This window comes from Podarcis filfolensis (genome assembly GCF_964270895.1).
Source record: "Podarcis filfolensis genome assembly, chromosome: 2".
In the NCBI taxonomy this organism is placed as follows: domain Eukaryota; kingdom Metazoa; phylum Chordata; class Lepidosauria; order Squamata; family Lacertidae; genus Podarcis; species Podarcis filfolensis.
This window is the reverse complement of record NC_139605.1, coordinates 9,265,811-9,281,186: the sequence shown is the minus strand read 5'-3', so window position 1 is coordinate 9,281,186 and position 15,376 is coordinate 9,265,811. Positions and strand designations below refer to the sequence as shown.

Here is a 15,376-nt window from a genome sequence, read left to right as displayed (position 1 = left end):
CAATGTATTGGAATGTATTGACTTTAAATGGAGTTGTGTTTCCTCTGGGCAATGACCCTATATGGCGATGGATGGGTAAAAGCCAGAACCGGATGTAGGTAACGTGAGACATTGGCAAACGGCCATGCGGCTGGAGAGAACAAAAGGGGAATAAATCGGAGGAGGGCAGGGAAGGGAGCTGCTCTTATCCATCATGAAAATATTGCTGGCTCTCTGTGTCTTATTTTATGCTAAACAGCGCCACTTGTGACGGCTGGCTCCGACAACATTCACCAAATGCAAAGACCTGGAGACATGTTTTTTTTTTAAAAAAAGATCATGTGGTGACTGAGTTTCTGAGTCATTTCCAGGAAGGGAAACTCCTGGTAGCTGAAAACGAAACTTACCTGGGACTTTCGGGTGAGGGAGCCATGGCTGCTGCAGGGGGTCACATCCAGCGTCTCTGTGATGAAGCCACTTGCTCCATCTGCCTGGATTACTTCAAGGATCCAGTGACCATCCCAGAGTGTGGGCACAACTTCTGCCGATCCTGCTTGATCCAGTGCTGGGGGGAATCGGAGGCAGAGACTTCCTGCCCTCAATGCAGAAAAACAGTCCAGAGAAGGAGCCTCGTCTCCAACCGGCAACTGGCAAACTTTGTAGAAATAGCCCAGAATCTCAGCCTTCAAGAGGGAAAGGAGGAAGGAGGGAAAGGAGGAGTCTGTGAGAAGCACCAGGAGCCCCTGAAGCTCTTCTGCAAAGTCCACGAAGCCCCCATCTGCCTGGTTGGTCTTCGGTTGGTCGCCTTGGTTGTCCAAGGGGCCTGGTAGGAATTTTTCCACTCGGCAAATTGGCACTGGCCACTTGGTTTTCGCCTACCTCACAACTTTGTTAGGGTTGGGGTTAGGCATTGTTTGACCTTGTGTGGGGGAGGGGAGGTGTGGCCACCACCTGCCCCTCCATGCTTAAGGGTATTCTGTTAAAGGAATCCGGGGTCTTGATCTTGTTGGAAGCCCGGTTGGGGGCTGGGGTCTTGACACGACCCCCACGGGAACACCAGGGGGAGCTTGAGTTGGTTCGCATCAAGAGGGCTCCCCCTACTGGCGGCTTACCCTTACTGGACTTCCTGCACAGTGGGAGGAGTCTGATATAGTCGGGTCCAATCAATGCCTAAGCCAATACTGCTCACATTCTGTAATTCAATAAAGTTGTGGCTAAAATTTGCCCAATAACATAAACCTAATATCTGTGTCCTTGTGTGAGTTATTTCCCAACGAGGGGGTGGCTGTGGGGTCTCGACACGCAAATGTAAATTGCACCTACACAACTAAGTACGTGTCTCCTTTGGCTAGCAGGATGCCTCCTCAATGCTCCGCAAAGCAGAGAGCAGCAAGGGATCAGTTGGGGGGGGGGGAGGAATTTCCCAGATGGTGCAGGATTCCCCCCCCCCAAGTATCTGTTGGAAGCAGATTTAGGAGGGTATGCGTGGAAGCACCTATTTCTGAGGAGCACACTTATCCCAAATGGCAAAGGACTCAGTCATTCAGAGTAGCATCTGCAAAGACTAGGGGGGAAGATAATTTTTCCATGACAACTCAGAATTGGACCTGTGCTATTATATAAAAAAGATAGAATTCTACTTCTGCTTCAGAAGAAACTTTTTAAAAATGCCTTTTAACCCCTTAAAAATATTCACGTCTACTACAGAGCTGCAAAAATGCTCCTGTGCAATGCAAGGTAAATAATGCCACGAAATAGTAATAATAATGAAATGAAGCTGGTCCCTTTGAACTTGCGGGATGACCAGACAGCAATCTTCTGACCGAAGGAGCTACTTAGGTGGATTCTGGCTGCAGCAAGAACTTCTTTGGCCCAGAAATGGAGGAAGCTCTTAAATCTCCCCTGGTGGTCCAAGCACACGTGGGCTCTGGCTACTGCAGAGAAAATAACTGACAAACAGCAGAAAACCTGAATTGCCATCTGACCCAAATAAGTGGCAGAGCAGTGGGGCCAAGAGGAAGGGTGGGAAAGCCCTAGGCTTGCAGAAGAGGGGTTTGGAATGGGTGAAGTTTTGAGAAGCGCTGGTCTATCCCTGTCTCTCTAGCCTCTTTGATGCTAGACTGATACATCCCAGATTGGATCCTGCCTCACCCCTTCCTCCTCCTCCACCTCCTCCTCCTCCTCTTCTCCTCCTCCTCCCACATCTCCCTGGGACCTCAACATGAGAAGTCAGGCTGGAAGTATCTTCAGAGAAGACAAAGGAGCGAGCATGGCTGCCTTTGCTCTTCTCCAGACTAGTTTGTTGCGCTGGAAAACTTTCCCATCCCAGTTCTGCCGTGCTTCTCAACCAGTGTGCTGTGGCACCTGGGGTGCCTTGAATGATGCTCAGGGGTGCTGCTGGCAACACTGGCCTCTGTCCCTCAAGCTGTTTGCTCCAGCAGCCCTGGCTACAAGCTCCGCTGGCGAATGGTGCCTCTGCGGCTGGCCAGGGGGTGTTGGCTGCCAGGAGCTGAGACGGCCTCGGAGTAAGCAAGCAAACTGGCGAGGGGCCCTTGCTGTTGGAAATGGACAGACAAGTCCCAGGCCCCTGTGGGGCAGCGTGAGAAGGCACCTCTCTTTGGGGCAGCTCAGAGACCAAGAGGAGGACTCCTAAGGAGAGGGGAGAGGAGGCTGAGAGAGCCCTCCACAAGGGAGGGTGTTCGAGAAAGGGTGAGGGGCTGCAAGCTCTGCAAGCAAGGGGGGGCCTAACTGGGATCCTGAGCCCCACAGGGGTGCTGCAGAAAAAAGGTAGTTGGTCGAGGGAGTCATGCACCCAAAACGGTTGAAAACCTCTAGACTCCAGTAAACTACTTTGCTATTACAGGAAGACCACGGCGCCCAAGAAGCCAGTGTAATATTCATCTCTCTGTGTGTCTCTATCAAACCTGATTTTTTCATTTTCTCTTTAGGAAGAGATCTGTCGCCGCCTGGAGATTCTGAGGAAAGAGAGAGAGGAAATTCTGGCCTATCAAGCAGCCCTGGACAAGGAATGCAAAGACCTCCTGGTAAGTGTCTCTATTGTTACTAGGGAGGGAACAAGCACTTGAAGAGTTGAGTCAGGACTGAGGAGGGATGGGGAAATCTGCCCATTTCAGCTTCTCCCCATTTCTCATTTATCCATATCAGTTTGTTTATTCATTTATTATTCTGAAAATGAACCAGATGTTAGGGTAGCTACTTCCTTGTAGAAATATTTTGATATGTACTTTACCCTCATAAATACGTTTTTTGTGAACATTACTTGGCTGGGTCAACCTTGAACAATTCAGAGGTGTGAATTTCAAAGGATTGTTCTGTTTTGGTCTCCATAATTTGTCAGCAATAGCAGATTAAGTAAATTCACTTTTGAATGCAGTTAATTTGAGTTTATTTCCCTTTGTTGTTTATTATATGAATAGCAGTGAAGGAGAAGCCTGAGGACTTGTGAGCTGAGAGGGTGGAAGCAGGTCAATTCAAATCCTGATTTACCATAAATATTACTAAAGAATTGTCTTTCTAAATGTGTGCTCTCCTTCATCTTTAGGAAACTCAGGGAGCTATGGGGATAAACTCTGCACTTTCTCCTCATCCTCCTGTTTCTGTTGCCTTCCTACACCTCAGTGGTCCCAGTCTAAACTGAGAGTGTTTTATGTCCATGGACATTCTCTGAACAACTCTGAACTCTGGTTATGCCATGCCCCAAATATGCAGGGAATATCCTGTGGGGATGTTTATGGAGGCAGGAGAAGATATATTATTTTATTATATAATTCATAACTTTCGCCAGCAAGTTTTATAACTTAATAGAGTTGTTAAACAATTACACAGCAGTTAGCTGGTTGCAGGCTCATCTGAGCCTCACTATTTAGGATTCCTGGTTTCCCTATTTTATATCCCTCCTAAAGGAATAGACACGACCATCTTATTAAAGTTAACATAAAACTAGTTTACTTACAATCATCCAGTTCACAGTGCGATTCCTGAAGGCAGACTTAATTTACAGAACAACATATACCGTATTTTTCGTCCCATAGGACGCTCCGTCCCATAGGACGCACCTAGTTTTTTCGGGGGGAAATAAAGGAAATTTTTTCCCCCTTTATTTCCCCCCAAAAAAGCAGGTCGGAGAAACCGAACCAGGTCGAGGAACAGCGGAATGGCGGCGCTGCGCCTCCCTGCTGTTCCCCGAGCTTGTGGGGCTGGCTGATGTCTGCCCAGCGCGAGGGGCGCTCTGATTCAGGGCGTCCCGCCCCCTGGGCGACAGGCTGCTATCCACAGCGTGGGGAGCCCTGCGGGGAACTCCTGCAGGGCTCCCCACGCTGCGGATGTATGCCCGGCGCGAGGGGCGCTCTGCTTCAGGGTGCCCCGCACGCCGGGCGGCAGGCTGCTATCCGCAGAGTGGGGAGCCCTGCGGGGAACTCCTGCAGGGCTCCCCATGCTGCGGATGTGTTTCCGAAGCGCCGGGCGCCCTGAAAGCAGAGCGCCCGACGCTCCGAGAAGCAGGCTGCTATCCGCAGCCTAGACATCCCTGTGGGACCTCCCACAGGGCTGCCTAGGCTGCGGATGTGTTCCCGAAGCGCCGGGCGCTCTGCTTTCAGGGCGCCCGATGCTCCGGGAAGCAGGCTGCTATCCGCAGCCTAGACATCCCTGCGGGACCTCCCACAGGGCTGCCTAGGCTGCGGATGTGTTCCCGAAGCACCGGGCGCTCTGCTTTCAGGGCGCCTGACGCTCCGGGAAGCAGGCTGCTATCCGCAGCCTAGACATCCCTGCGGGAACTCCCGCAGGGCTGCCTAGGCTGCGGATGTCTTCCTGAAGCCTGGAGAGCGAGAGGGGTCGGTGCGCACTGACCCCTCTCGCTCTCCAAGCTTCAGCGAAAGCCTGCATTCGCCCCATAGGACGCACCCAGATTTCCCCCTTCATTTTTGGAGGGGAAAAAGTGCGTCCTATAGGGTGAAAAATACGGTAACTATGTGAACTATCCCATAAGGTAAATAGTCTCAAGCGACTGCGACTGAGCAGTCACTTCTCCTAACTCTTAGGAACACACAATGGAGAAGACACAGAGCAGAACATGGAGGCCGTGTGCTCCTCTCCCAGGAACAGACCACACTCACATTAAGTCACATGCAAAGGAAGTCTGTCTCAGCTCAGGAGGAACTAGCAAGTTTTCTCCTGAGTGATACAAAGCATTCCCCAGCATGTGCATTGTAGGACTGTTTTATTTGACTGCAATGCGTTTTTACATCTCACATATCCATGGCTAGGAAAAAAATGCTCCTTCCTTTAGGCTGTAGCCCTCTGCAAAATAGAAGTCAACAGGAACAGCAATGGAAAGGGCCTCCCCTCAAAATAAAGGTTTACTTCTTTAGCCACTGGAGGTTTCATGTCTATGAAAAATCAGAAGTGTCCTCCCTGGGGAATTCTCAAAATTCTCTTCCTGATATTCTCAGACCTCCTCTTTTCTTGCAGAAATTAACAGAAACGGAGAGGCTGAAGACTGTGGAGAAGTTCAGGGAACTGCGCCAGTTCCTGGAAGAACAAGAGAAACGTCTGCTGAATGATGTGGAAGAGGTGGAGAAGAAGATTGCAGGGAGAAGGGATGAGCAGCTGGCCAGACTCTCCAGGAAACTCTCCTCTCTTGAGAGGATCATCCAGGAGATGGAGGAGAAGTGTCAGCAACCAGCGAGTGAACTCCTGCAGGTAAGATTGTGGCAGAAACAGCCCAAGGCTCCGGGAAAAGGCTGCCCCTTTCATGTATGCAAGGAGTGCAGGGGCTGAGTTGATGGAGCCTCTAGTCAGGTTTGTAATGGACAGGAAGACCCAAGAGACCTGGGATGCTTAACTCACCTGAATGCAGACTAGAGATTCGTCTGTGTTCTTGATGGAACAGGAGCTCATCTTCTGCTCTTTGCTGATGCTTTGTCTCCGAACGCCTTTCAGCTGTGGGGGGCTTCGTCTAGGATGCGTTCAGGCCTCCTTCCCACATGAGCCAGGCTCTTGACCAAGTTTCTCTTCCCGTTCCCTCCATGATTTCTGGGTTGATCCCCTTCCCCATGGATACAGATCGGTCCAAAATGGTGCTCAGTCACAGTGACCAAAGAGCAAGACAGAGGGACTCATCCAGACTGCTGCTTGTCCCACCCCTTTCCTCCAGGAAAACCCGCTGTTTACTGCTGAATTCGAGCAAACCACAGCCAGGTTTTCTGTGGATTGACGTTTGCTTGGATGTTACACTAAGGAGCAGGTTTTTCCTGAGGGAAAGCAGCAGGGTAAAGACGAAACCACTTGGACCTGTGTTTTCTGGGCACAGGAAAAGCAGAAGTGTGGATGAGCCCAAAGAAACACTGAGCTGTTTTATTACCCCTTTGGAGGCATTTTATGCTGCAGGTGCTTTTTTTTACTTCCAGATGGAAAACATAATTTGAAATTTGGGGACTTCTATGGAAGACAGTTTGGGACAGTGCCCTGGCAGGATTATCCTGTAGGCTTACTTACATCTGAATTGCACAATGCAAACTGGATTAAAGTTTTTAAATTATAATCTAAGACTAGAGATGGTGTGAATTGTCTCTTGAATCCACAAACGTGAAATTTCCCTAAAATGCTGGAGGGTTTTCATAAGGATTTTAAACAATAATGGCAAACTGATGTGGAAATGTGGAGATCTTGAAATCAGAACAATTAATAATTTCAGAATGGAAAAATAAAAGCTGTGAGAAACCAAAACTGGCTGATTCTGCCATCCCTACCCAAAACCTTGGCATGTGCCAGGCAGACTGACATCCAAGGGGCAGGGTCTGAGGGGGTCTTCCTAGTGTGGCCTGTGGTGTGCAGTGAATTCCCTTCTCTTTTTCCCTCTAGGATGTGAGAAGGACCTTGCAGAGGTAAGTGGATCTGGCTCATTTCCATAAGCATCACTCTTTGAAGCTGAGATGCCAGAACCTCAGACATGGCCCTCCAGTGGCTGCAGGGGGGAGACTGTAGGACTCACTCCCTGCAGCACCTCACAGCTAAAAGCAGGGCCCCCTCTTCTGAACTTGTAGCCCCCCAATTCTCCCTCCAAGGTTCAAGGTCAACTGCCTCCTCCCTCCCTCCCCACATCACTTCACAAAGGGGTGGGGGCTCTTTTCTTTCTCTTGCACTTTCTGTTCATGGACTTTTTGGTAATTGCAAACATCTAGAAGAGAAAGTGCCAAAGATGCTTGGGAAGAGCTTAGGATGTACCAACAGATTTCAATGTCCAAGTAGCATCTTGTCCAAGTAGCAGCCGCCCAACTCTTGGCAGCTTTGGACATCACTCACATCCTCTGGAGAAGCTCAGGGGGGGAGGGGTTGCAGGCATTCCACCTCAGGCTTTGGTTCTTAAGTCCTGGGACTTTCCCAGAAAGTTGTTGGGGGCAGCATAGTTTGAAGCCATGGGGGCCCTCCGGTGGTGTCGCTTGGGCTTACATCTTGTCCCTTGTGCTGTTTAGCATCCTTACGAAGCCACTGACCAGGGCTTGGAGGTGGGTGTCAAGAGATGAAGCTGAATCCTGAAAATTACCTGTTGGGAAATGAACTTCAACTTTGTCCATGTTATTGAGATTTCCTGCAAGAATTAGGGAGATGATGCCACAATGGGGCCATTCACTGTTTTTCTTTTCACCAGGTATGAGGAAAGAGAGAGTCCAGAGAAGCCACTGGCTTTCCCTTCAGAACTGAGGAACAGGATCTTGGAATCCTGTGATCTGAATCACCTTGTGGAGGATACAATGAAACAACGGAAAGGTAATGAAAACTGGCTGCCAGGATTTCACACTGGGAATTCTGTTACTTCTTCAGAACTGAACATGCCAGGCTCTTATTGCATGGAATTGAGTAACCCCAGGATACCTTCCTTCTTGGTGCTCCAGCCTTAATTTCCTGTCTCCCAGAATGGCCCATGTATATTGTGACGCTGGATCCTGTAAAGAAAGCCTGAACCAGAGTGTAGAGCAAAGTCAGGATTTTTTCCTCCCATGTGCATCTGTTTACAATTATACAAAACCTCCTTTTCCTTGTGGTTCCCTGTCTGCACAATCTGGGGTTGTCCTTTTGGAGGTTCTCCTGCTCTGAACTGAGTCAAAGGGCATTAAGAAGCCCCCAGTCCAAAAATGTAGAGCCCAATTTCAGGGACAAAGTAAGCTTGCTCTATGATTGTTGAGTTTTAAATCTTTAGTTATTTTCATAGATTCTTCCTATGATTTTCTTCTTTTTAATTATTTTTTGTACAATTCAATTAATATTTAATAATTGTACTTGAATTTAAGGATGCCACATTATAAAATGTTAGTTTTGTATGGAGATTTATCTCAGGTGGAATAATGTTGCCCTTACACTTTATATCTTTTTGCTTCCTCAGATGCTCTGTTATACAGAAAAGCGATTCAGAAAGGTAAATTTCCAGGGGAGGAACAATTTCACAGGAGGGATAGGGACTGATAATTCATGGGTGTTGAACCGTCTGTTCTGCAGACTTTGGGACCCCCATCAATGGCGTCACTCTGGGAAATGATCCTCTAGTGGTGTTTGGGTTCTTTGTCGGTCCCAAGAGTGAACTGGGAGGGAGTTTGAAGGCTTGGGTTGGGGGCAGAGCTTGCCCCTGCAAACAACCTGCACACCAGTCTGAGTTAATTTTCCGCCAATAGACTATTATCTTGGTTTCCCCTTTAATTTTATAGATTTTGCTTTCTTTCATAAAATTTATATACTGCTTGATTGTGGGGAAAAGCCTCAGAGCCTTACAATATCTTACAAAAGCCCTTAAGGAGATTTCTGAAGGGTCAGTCCAGTGTCCATCTTGTTGAGTTCTCAAGTATAAGGAATCCCCTTTGCATTTTGTTTTCCCTCCACACAATCTGGAGAGGTTATTTTGGGGCTTCTCAAAATTTGCTTGATTTCTCCCTCATGAAGTATGTTAAAAAGGGCAAGCACCCAGTCCCTCCTCCACCTCCTGCCAGGCTGGTCTCCCAGCAGCAGAGCCAAGGCCTGAGCCGCCTCTTCCTCAGAGTTTCAAACTCACCAGCCATTTCTCGTGCTTCAGCCATCCCCATCTCCTCAGAGTTCCCACAGTTCTTTCGAGATCAGCCCCATTCCAGGAGGGAGGACTTCCCATTGCACAAGACTCTTGGAATTACAGGGTAAAGCTCTGCCAATTCTTCCTCTGCAATTTGGTTTGTCAACATACTTGGAAATTCCAGTTTCAACAGCTTTGCCCCACCAGTTTACTTGGGGCAGATGTTAAACCTTTCTTCATCCATCCAGTTCAGATCCTCATTTCATTTGTGGATTTTGAATGATTGTATTCCGCCATTTCCTAGTATGGTTTACCATTTCCCATATTCCCATGAAATCATGAATTAGCAGAGTTTGAAAGGATCCCAAGGATCATCTAGTCCAACCCCCTGCAATGCAGGAATTACAGCTAGACACGTTAGTTGTCTTAATTACTTAGGTCTAGTGATATTACATTCTCAAGAATAATCTTTTGAAGAATATTTAACATCACTACCTAGGCCTATAGTTGTCATCTTTGCATGATTTAATCTTTTGATTGAAATAAGGAAACAACAGAAGCTATGATATGGTGATGTTTTGTAAAAAAAGATTTATGTTTTAGCTATTGCATTGTAGCCTGTTAAGCCTGTCTTTTTGCTTCCTCAGATGTTCAGTCATTCAGACATCTTCAGAGAGATAAATTTCACATGGAGACCCCAATTCACAGGAGGGGGGGGGGCTAGTGTTTCATGGTTGCCACGTGTCCTCTTTTTGTAGGTCCTCTACATTCATGATTAAAATTTCTCCCCTAGGTGGATTCTTAAAATTATAAAATTGGCAAATTGTCTCAAGTTATTTGGTTTGGTTTACAGTAAACCATTTAAATTTTTCTAGTGCATTAGACTCAGATCTAAGGCACCCATCTAAGCTAGCCTAGAGCAGAGAATCACAACAGAGCAGCATCTTGAGCTAGCCACATCCTGTATAAAACCCTTCTCTTGTGGCTGAACTAAAAGGACACAGGCTCAGCTACAAGATCTTGGAGAAGGAGTCTGGGAGGGGAAGAGTTAACACCCCCCTGCCCTTAAGGAGAGTCCATATGTACATGTTTAACAGTTTAATAAATTGTTCTGTGCCCACTTGTGTTCACAAAGATGTGAACAGGAGCCCAAATACTTTCATGTGGCAAGCGAGGGAGCAATATGTATTATTATTATTCTTTTGTTGTTGAAATTTCAGAACATTGCTACTAGCAGTATATCACAGCTTTGAAAGCCTACAAAGAGTAGGGGTATTTAAAATGAGTGTCGTCATAGCGATCCATGGTTAAGAGTAGAAGTTGGCAAATGTGTCCTCTTTTTTGCTCTTTAAAATATGTCAACTCTACACTTGCCTAGCATGACTGGTAACTTTTTGAGTTATTCCCCCTTTCCCCCAGGGAACTAGTCTTATGGTATATATTAAATCCAAAAGAGAAGTATGGAATAAGCAGTCCTTTGTAAAATTCCCCTGCCACCTGCCTCTTCTTCCCTGGCGGCAAGGCCTAAACTTCCAAAATGGTAGAGAGGAAGGAGGAATTATTATTATTATTAGAACAGGGGGGTCCTCATCTCCCAGCCCAATGAAGAGGTCTCCAAAGGCCAATTCCCACAGATATAATCAGAGGAAAGCAGCTTCTCTCCTCTCCTGCCTCCTCCAATTCTCCTCTCTTTCCCCTTAGATAACACAGAAGAGATGAGTAAAAGAGTTCCTGGGTGGTTTTTCCCCTTAGAAAATGCCTGGGTTGAGAGGAAGGCAGGAACAATACACATCGGAAAACTGATTTAAAAACCATCAAGGAAGATATTTATTCTGATGAGAGTCTGCAAGGAGGCGACTCAGTCTAGCATGCGATGCAAAGAAATCCCCTTGATCTGAAAGGGAATCTGGGGTTTTCGGGGGGTTTTATTATTATTATCAGGATGTCCATTTCTGTCTCTCGGCTGACTCTGCCTAATCTTCTCTTTCCCTCATCTTCTCCCCCACAGCAAATGTCACTCTGGATCCTGACACAGCCCATCCTGAACTCATCCTGTCCGAGGATCAGAAAAGCGTGAGATCGGGAGACAAACTTCAAGCCCTGCCTGATAATCCTGAGAGATTCAGCAGCTGGCCTTGTGTGTTGGGACGTGAGGGATTCACAGCAGGCAGCCATTTCTGGGAAGTGACTGCGGAAAGTGGGGAATTGTGGGGTTTGGGGGTCGCCAGGAAGTCTGTGGAGAGAAAGGGCATCTTCCCCTTAAGGCCTGAGAGAGGGATCTGGGCTGTGTGGAAGTTGGGAGGGGAGTACTTTGCCAGCATCTCCCCTCATTACTCTCCTCTGTCCCTGAGTGAGAAGCCCAGGAGGATCCAGGTGACTCTGGACTATGAAGGGGGACGTGTGTCTTTTTCTGACGCTGACTCAGGAGCCGAACTCTACACGTTCTCAGGAGCCTCGTTCTCTGGAGAGACCCTCCTCCCTTTCTTTTGTCTGTGGGCAAATTATAAAACCCACCTCAGGATCTCCTGAGGAGACGAAATCTGCCTCTCAGGCCCAGCAGGAGTTTCTCTCCAGACCAGAGTGACTGACGTAAAAAACATTTACCTGCCAAGAGCACATTGGGCAGTTTTCCAAGAGCCCTTTGAGAGGATTCATTCCAGTCAAAATCAGCAGAAATAACAAAACAAAAATGGGTTGCTCTTGCTTTGCATTTTCCTTCCTTTCCCCAGAATTCCCTCTGCAGCTCACTTCTTAAAGAGACAGTCACACTTTTAGGAGTCGTAATAAATTTTCTCACCTTCAATCTTGTTTTCCATTTGAGATGTCTGATTTGGCAGAGGATGAGACTCTTAATCCCAGGGTTGTGGGTCTGAGCCCCACATTGGGCAAATGTTTCCTGCACTGCAGGGGGTGGGACTAGATGACCCTCAGGACCCCTCGCAACTTCACAATTCTAGGAAACCTTCCTCTCACCACAAGACCTTATGCAGCTGTGAAAATGCATGCATTATTGGATTAATAGATGACTAAAAAATGAACCCCTTCACCCACGTCAGGCAGGATAGCTCCTTGCTCTGGAGACCTCAGACGGGAAGAAAAAGAGAAAAAATTTGAACAGGGCGTCAGCTTCAAATGCCCTCTGCAAATACAGCCTCGCCATCTCCACATGTTGTCAGAAGTAAACCTTATTGCATTGAGTGGGGCTTCTGCTCAGTTAAATGTGTTTTGAGTGGATGCATTAACGTTCCTTATTTACAGCCTGGATTCTGTATATTGGGGGCATCAAATGGGGTGTCCTCTGGATAATGCTGGACTCCAACTCCCCTCTGACCCATCCAGCATGGCCAGGGGTCAGAGAGGATGGGAGTTGCAGTCCGGCAGCTTCCAGAAGGGGCCCCATGGGCTGTGCTGCCCTATACATTTCGCAGGGCACCTTCCTTGTGTTCCTGAGCCCCACCCCAAAAACAAAGTGCTCCCCCAAGGAGCGTCATTTCGACAGCAGGTGCATCTGATTTCTATCCTGGGATACTAACAGCTGGAACAGCACATGCCTGTGGAATTGACTCCTCTCAAAGACCAGGCAGGACTCACTCTGGCTCCACTATCAGGGCCGCTGACTACTGACCGGTGCAGCCTGCTCTCCTTTCCCTGCATTTTCCACAGGGTGGTGGCACCTGATGGAATAAAGACACCTCCCCCCCCACCCCCGCCTAAGGGCTGCCTCCCCTTGCTCCATCCCCTACATGATGTTGGTCTCCTTTGTGTGTCATCATAGGTTCCCTGTGAGCCTCCACTCACCCCGTGGAAGGACACAAAAGTGTCCCATTTGGTCCAGCGCCCAAGAGGGGCCACACAGACGCCTGTGCAAAACCTGCAAGGAGGACCAGAGAGCAAAAGCAGCCTTGCCCCCCTGCAGCCTCCAGCAACCGATCTTTACAAGCATGGGAGCCAACTTGAATAAAAATATTATTGGCAGGGGGAGCAGATAAGCCCTAATCCCCTCCACCTTCGGCTTGGTTTTATCCCTCGGTCCCCTCCAGCACCTTCCCCTGCTCCTTGGCGGTGGCACGCACCCCTTGCCCCGGGCACCCTGAGTTGGGGGTCTGGCCCGATGCCCACCCCACTGCTGACAGGCAACACCACGCAGCCCCTTCCACACCATCCTTGGTCAAAAAAAGCAGCCCTCATTACAAATGGGAGGGGCCAAAGGCCACATTGGGAACCCCAGGGAGAAGCTGACTGGAGTGGCCACTTTGCCTAGAATGGACAATGCCCCCCAAAAACACACTCACACACAGACAAATATTTGCTGTGTCCCTAACACATTTCTCTTGCATTGGCAGCCAGAATGCAGAAAAACAATGGGAGCAATAAGCATGTTCAAGAATGCTGTTTGAAGGCGCACAACACAGTGGGACTTTAAATCATAGAATCATAGAGTTGGAAGAGACCACAAGGGCCATCGAGTCCAACCCCCTGCCAAGCAGGAAACACCATCAGAGCACTCCTGACATATGGTTGTCAAGCCTCTGCTTAAAGACCTCCAAAGAAGGAGACTCCACCACACTCCTTGGCAGCAAATTCCACTGTCAAACAGCTCTTACTGTCAGGAAGTTCTTCCTAATGTTTAGGTGGAATCTTCTTTCTTGTAGTTTGGATCCATTGCTCTGTGTCCGCTTCTCTGGAGCAGCAGAAAACAACCTTTCTCCCTCCTCTATGTGACATCCTTTTATATATTTGAACATGGCTATCATATCACCCCTTAACCTCCTCTTCTCCAGGCTAAACATGCCCAGCTCCCTTAGCCGTTCCTCATAAGGCATCGTTTCCAGGCCTTTGACCATTTTGGTTGCCCTCCTCTGGACATGTTCCAGTTTGTCAGTGTCCTTCTTGAACTGTGGTGCCCAGAACGGGACACAGTACTCCAGGTGAGGTCTGACCAGAGCAGAATACAGTGGCACTATTACTTCCCTTGATCTAGATGCTATACTCCTATTGATGCAGCCCAGAATTGCATTGGCTTTTTTAGCTGCCGCGTCACACTGTTGGCTCATGTCAAGTTTGTGGTCAACCAAGACTCCTAGATCCTTTTCACATGTACTGCTCTCAAGCCAGGTGTCACCCATCTTGTATTTGTGCCTCTCATTTTTTTTGCCCAATGACACAACGGATGAAACATCAGGGCTTAGACTGAACCCTTTTTAAAGTAGGCCATGCTGGAAATAGGCATACATAGAACTCAACAAATGCCAATATTGCATGAGGTTGCAGAGCAGAGAGAGAAAGAGAGAAACCAATAAGGGTTATTCTGTCACTGCGGCTCAGAGCTGCCTTGGGCTCTTCCGCAACTGTCACCTGGTAACAGTCATTCCAACACTGTTTCTACCCCAACTGGTCATTATAACTTGAAGAACTAGTACCTGAGCTTGTTCCTTTCCTCCTCCCTCCCCATTCCCCTTTCCTTTTATGTCACCTATTTTAGCTTGTTTTTCATTGATCTGTGAAACTGCATTCTTACTTCACCACAAAAAGATGCTTATGTTCAAAAAAAGTGGTTTGAGAATCACATTCACACTAAATCAAGCATTGCTGCAACCAGCAAGTTTTCAAACAGTAGTAATGGGTGGAGAAGGGAAACAAACTGCTATGACTGTCGGAAATGCAGCTTAAATTGTGGCAAGGTGTTGTGAGCAGGTGCTAGCAACATGGGGACCTAGTGCTGGTGAAATGGCTTATTCCCCCCTCACCCCAAAACAGCTCTGTGAGGTTGACTAGTATCAGGATGAGCAACTGGTCCAGGGGACTCTGAATTCCTAAAGCTAAAAAGGGACTTGAACCCAACTCTCCCCAAGCCCAAGGTTCTAGGCATCTGGTTGCCTCCCCCCTCTCTGCCGCCCAAAGTCAACGAAGGACGGCTGAAAAGTTATGCATTTACCTGCTTGCACATATTGTTAGCACCCGCCTTATTTTATTTACAGTAAGTTGTTTTAAATTGCTTTTAATTATTGTCTTTAGTGGTTGTAACCTGTACTGGAACCTTGGGGTAATGGGGTGATTCATAGCAAGAATAAGAATAAGTGGGGAGCTTTATCCTCCAAGTCATCTGAATTAGGCACTCTGCGTTTAATTTCTTAAAATGCTAAGCAACTGGGAACTGTTTCTCTCGCCCAGTGGAGCAAGCAGTTTGCATTCTTTTCTCCGTTTTCTCTCTGCTCAAATCACCAAAGGCCTCATTTTCTGGTGTTCTCTTAAGTTGCACGGATGGTCAGAGATTCTCCCCCAATTTGCATGGCTTCCCCCATGTGTGGGTCCCTCTGTGACTCCGTAATGTATCTCTCTAGGAAA

General features: G+C 47.8%; 1 protein-coding gene across 2 annotated transcripts in view; it reads left to right on the top strand.

Annotated features, from left to right (window-relative positions):
- The window catches only part of LOC310756773 (zinc finger protein RFP-like), a 53,383-nt gene that overhangs the window by 14,270 nt on the left and 23,737 nt on the right, over window positions 1-15,376 (top strand). The window contains exon 3 of one of the 2 annotated variants that reach the window (XM_083601484.1): window positions 5,467-5,697. The exons of the other annotated variant lie outside the window; for it this stretch is intronic. Within the exon in view, the coding sequence (XP_083457610.1) occupies window positions 5,467-5,697 (231 nt within the window). The remainder of the gene's footprint in view (window positions 1-5,466; window positions 5,698-15,376) is intronic. 2 annotated transcript variants of the gene reach the window in all.